The 4,797-nt window shown below is 43.0% G+C and overlaps 1 protein-coding gene across 1 annotated transcript in view; it reads right to left on the minus strand.

The window, feature by feature from the left end:
- The window catches only part of hmgcr (3-hydroxy-3-methylglutaryl-CoA reductase), a 30,699-nt gene that overhangs the window by 7,162 nt on the left and 18,740 nt on the right, over positions 1-4,797 (minus strand). Inside the window, exons 13-17 of the mRNA XM_015388884.1 lie at positions 3,238-3,395; positions 3,045-3,150; positions 2,639-2,809; positions 1,461-1,601; positions 1,229-1,387 (exon numbers count right to left, since the gene is read on the minus strand). Coding sequence (XP_015244370.1) covers positions 1,229-1,387; positions 1,461-1,601; positions 2,639-2,809; positions 3,045-3,150; positions 3,238-3,395 — 735 coding nt within the window. The remainder of the gene's footprint in view (positions 1-1,228; positions 1,388-1,460; positions 1,602-2,638; positions 2,810-3,044; positions 3,151-3,237; positions 3,396-4,797) is intronic.

Genomic DNA, 4,797 nt, shown 5'->3' on the forward strand with positions numbered 1-4,797 from the left:
ATCTCCTCATCACTCGCGCTGCTCCTGTTCTGCTGCGTGTCTGTTCTCTTCCTCGCGCAGACGGGCAGCAGTCGGCCTGTCGTTCAGCTGCGCAGGGCTGTGGTACTTGTATGTTACTTACTACCACAAGTATAATGTTGAGGTATGCCCAGAAAAAACGTTTATAGCCCCGGCCTGTATTAGAGACCGGCCATTATTTACCTCCTCTGACAGCGAGGCCGGCCATTATTAGAGACCCGGCCGCTATTGGAATACAGGCCAATATTAGAGAATTTACGGTATATATGTATATATATATATATATATAAACATTATGCATTTAAGATTTTTTTTTTTATCTGTCTGTCAATCTGCTCTAGCCAGAACTCTACAAGTGGAAAAGTTTTAGTTTCACCTTGTTCAATTTGGTAAAAAGTCTGTCATGATTGTTCCCTTTCTTGACTTTTTCTGTTAAAGTTTTCTTTTTTAGTTCTCATTCATACTTTATTTTATTCTGCGTTCATCAATATTTATACAGTTGTTGAATTCTTAGTTTTACTCTCCCTTGTTATTTCTTTCAGTTATCGCTTTTCAGAATTTCTGTTGTTTTTAGCAGATGCATCATGTTGAGAAATACGTTCAGTCAGTTAGAAACAGGTCTTGTATCGATCTGTGCAGTATCGGGCGATACCGATACCATAATAATGTAAAATAATTGCCATCATTTCTTTGTCAAGCTGCTGCCTACCTTTGTGAAGCAGGAAAAAATCTAATACAAAGTGAATCCAGTAGAACTTTTTATTGCCTACTTAGAATGGGTGACAATAGTTGAATAAACTTTTGGCTCAAAATGGTATCTGTGTCCTATTTGTTGGTACTCGCCGATACCGATACCACCATTTTAGGGCAGTATCGGGGCCCCGTCCGACACTGGTATCGGTGCAATACTAGTTTCTGGTTCATTTGCTTCTGTACTATTAACAACTTCATTAAATCTGCAATAAATCCTCTCTGCCTCTCCGTCTCTGCATCTGGGTCATCAACAAACATGGTCTTCTTTAAAGGACCTCCAGCTATCCGCTTATTAAGCGATTAATTGAAAAATAACTGACAGATAAATCGATTTGCTAAATAATTGTTAGTTGCAGCCCTAGTTCACAGTTCTGCATGTAAACTAGGTAGTGTCAGGGTGAGGGTCTTTGTTAGGGCGGAGAAATGAGAGGAAGTGTGTGTGTGAGGGGGGGTGTACCTTGAGGCAGGCTTGTTGGGGGGGCAGGTTGGTGCCTCCTCCTACAGTCCCCACCTCTATAGAGGGCATGGTGCAGCTGATGTACAGGTCCTTCCCCTCCGGTCCGGCTGGCTCCATCAGAGTGATGCAGTTACTGCTGCCCACTGACTGGGCTGGATCCTGCGGTTCAGAAGCGTGTTTAATGCTCAGCTGAAACCAACTGCCGCACTACGACTCAGCAGAACTAGTTTACCTGGCCGCAGGCTATGTAGAGGGCAGCCACCAGGTTGGCAGCGTGTGCGTTGAATCCACCGATGCTACCCGCCATGGCTGAGCCCACCAGGTTCTTACTGATGTTCACCTCTATCAGTGCTTCTGTTGTCGTCTTCAACACCTGAGAAATGGGGAAAAACAGGGAGATAAAGACCACTGGAGATGTTTGCTAAAAGAGAGCTGTTCCTCTCCACCAGCACCACAGGCTTGCTCAGATTACTGAACTTTGACTGGATTTGTAGAAAAGCTGGATGACTATCAGGCAGAACAAAGATCTAAAACCTAAAGTTAACTAGAGACTGTCCTCTACCCTTAAAGGAAACCGGTTTTTATGGTCATCTCCTAAATCTGTTCAGTTATCATTATTCAGCTCTCACTAAAATCCACTGATCCCAGTATGTCCTCTAATCTCTGCAGTCCTGTAATAATCCTTCGCTAAAGAGAAGGATTACGTCATTCTTGTTGCTCTCTGTTATTGGCTCTCAACTTGGAGACCCAAAATCTGCAATAAGAATTACGATAAAAAACATAAAATTTGATAGTTTGGACATTAAATGAAATTGAACAAAGAAAAACAAGTAGACAATGTAGAAAAAGCGCAGAGCAGCAGGGTTTAAATGTGCGTTTTTGCTGTACTGTCCTACTTTATTAAAGGAGCTTCAGAGAAGTTTTAACAAAACAAAAAATCCAGAAAATATTTAACCGGGACAAAATGCTTTTCACTGATCTTGTAGTTCTGTTTCAGTCCTAGCTATCTTGGCTCATTTCATTTACTCTGATCTCAACCTGTTTCCTGTGCAGGAAAAGAAGTGAGAAGAAAAAAGATATCCTGCATCCTACTAAAAGCACCCATTGGTGGAAATGCATAAACACAAAGCCTATAAAACAATCAATCAATTTGTACGCATCTGATCTGAGGATGTTATTATCAGAGCTGGATAATCCAGGTCCAGAGAGTGAAAAACTTGTTTTCCTTCATCCTGTTCGCTTAGGCAGGTGATTAGCTCCTCAGGTGATTATTCTGTGTTTTGGAGCTAAAAAGAAAAATGGTTGGAACTGATCCCTGTACTGGACCTGGAATATCCACCTCTATAATCCTGCAGAAAATGTGCAGCCTTTAACGCTGCTCTCTGTGCAGAGTGGGCCGACTCCTCTTACCTCCTGGACCACCTTTGCAGGGATGGTAGCCTCACAAACAGCCGACTTGCCCCTGCCTTCGATCCAGTTGATGGCAGCAGGTTTCTTGTCTGTGCAGTAGTTCCCACTGACAGCAACAACCTGCAGCTCAGGGAAGTGCTGCTGCAGTCTGCTCAGAGCCTTCTCTGTGCCCTGCAGACAGACAGTTTTCCTTTAAAACAGGGCGCTTCTCTGAAGCGGTGAACACCAGTTAAGACAAACATTTCCCCGTAACGTCTGACCTGCACTGTATGGAAATGACTCAAACTAAATACGAGTTCCCTGAGGAGGAACCACATCTCAGGTTTTCCAAAGGAAGCCAACCTAGATGGCTTTGAAATATTTGAAGAGGTTTGTGATGATATGAAGATTATCTCCTCATGGTTACCTTGGAAATCATATTCATTCCCATAGCATCTCCTGTTCTGCACTGGAAGCGAATGTAAAGATTTCTTCCCGCCAGGCCAACCAGCAGCTTCTGTAGCCGAGCAAACCTGCAGATAAATGATGAAAAAAAATTAAACGTTGTTATAGAAAACAAAATGTTAACCTACAAGGTCTGGAAGAGAAGCCAAGCTTACCTGCTGGTGTTGTTAAAAGCCTCTGAGATGTCCTGAAAACCATCTGGGCTCTCCAGCCAGGCCTTGACCTCTGCAGCCATGCAGGCAGACGGGAGTCGGACTACAGGGCCGCGAGTCATGCCGTCAGCCAGGATACGGCTGCTGGCTCCTCCAGCCAGCTAAAGCAAGCAGGGAAAAAGGGAATTAGGCAGACGGTCAGTCATGCTCTGCAGGAATTCCAACTTTAAAATATAAAACATCCACTAAGAGAGAACTTGGTTCTTGATCTCTCTGCTTTGAGTAAACTCTACAGTTCATGTCAAAGCCTTTAGACCTTAATGAAGTTCAGGTGGTTTCTGCAGCACAGCTACGGCTCATTTCCTGTCTGTTTGGGTTCTTCAATGTTAGGAACAAACATCTTTGTTAAAAATTTAATTTATCGCTCTATTTTAGAATAATCTACTGCCACGATCTGGAAGAGACATCAGTAGCTGCCGATCTACAGCTACCTTTGAAGTCAAGATGTTTTCTGATTGGAAATGAGACAAGCATTTCCCAGTGATAATAAGACAAGGTATGACGATGAACTGCATCCTAAAGACAATATCCTTAGACCTAAAATAGGCGGAGTGGTGTCTGCAGTTCAATGCAGGGAGGAATGTTCTGATTTTTAGATTGGAGAAACCAAACAACCTCTCTACAGACGCATTGTCCAACACAGGAGAGCGACTTTCTTCCGGACAAGACTCGGCTGTACATCTACACCTTGTTGACAAGGGACATTCTATTGAAGACCAGAATGTTCATATTTTGGACAAAGAAGACAGGTGGTTTGAAAGTGGCGTGAAGGAAGCCATCTATGTTAAGAGAGAAAAACCAACCTTAAACAGAGGAGGTGGACTCAGGTTTCAGCTCTCAAAAACCTATAATGCGGCGATAGAGTTGATTCTTTCCTGCGATTAATTCAACCCCCATGCAGGGGACAAAACATCTCGCCTACAGCCCGGCCAACAATTGCCACTAACGACCTCCCCTTTCAGAGGCATAGACCAGCATCGGGTATTGCAGGCTAACAAAGAACCCAAAACGACTCCCCATTCCTAAGGGGCGAACCACTTATTGTGATTCAATTTGCTTGTTTTCTAAGCCAAAACAAGGCTTTTGGGCTACTATATAAAGCTTCAAACTCAATGCTAATTCTGACATCTTAAATTGAAAAAGCTTCCTGGATGGGAAGCACAATGTCTTCCAACTCGGAAGAGAGTCCAGTGGATTGTTTTTTAACTTTTATGGAATGACTATGTATGAGGGGAACAACAACCTTCCCTCTATTCAAAGAAGAACCTTTATTGGGGGAAAAAACGGCAACCAACACTTCTGCTAATAGTTGGAGATGTTTTTCATGTCACCACTGGCATCTCTGACCATTCATCTTTTATACTAAGGCAATTTTCCCAACACCCTTATCTTCCCACAGGTTCTGTTACAGATTTAAAGGAATAGTACACCCAAAACATGATTAGCCTTCATTTTCTACTCACCCCCATGCTGAACAACACTCTGGAGTACTTTTTTGATATC

Source organism: Cyprinodon variegatus, unplaced genomic scaffold (assembly GCF_000732505.1).
Source record: "Cyprinodon variegatus isolate N-32 unplaced genomic scaffold, C_variegatus-1.0 Scaffold440, whole genome shotgun sequence".
Classification (NCBI taxonomy): Eukaryota; Metazoa; Chordata; class Actinopteri; order Cyprinodontiformes; family Cyprinodontidae; genus Cyprinodon; species Cyprinodon variegatus.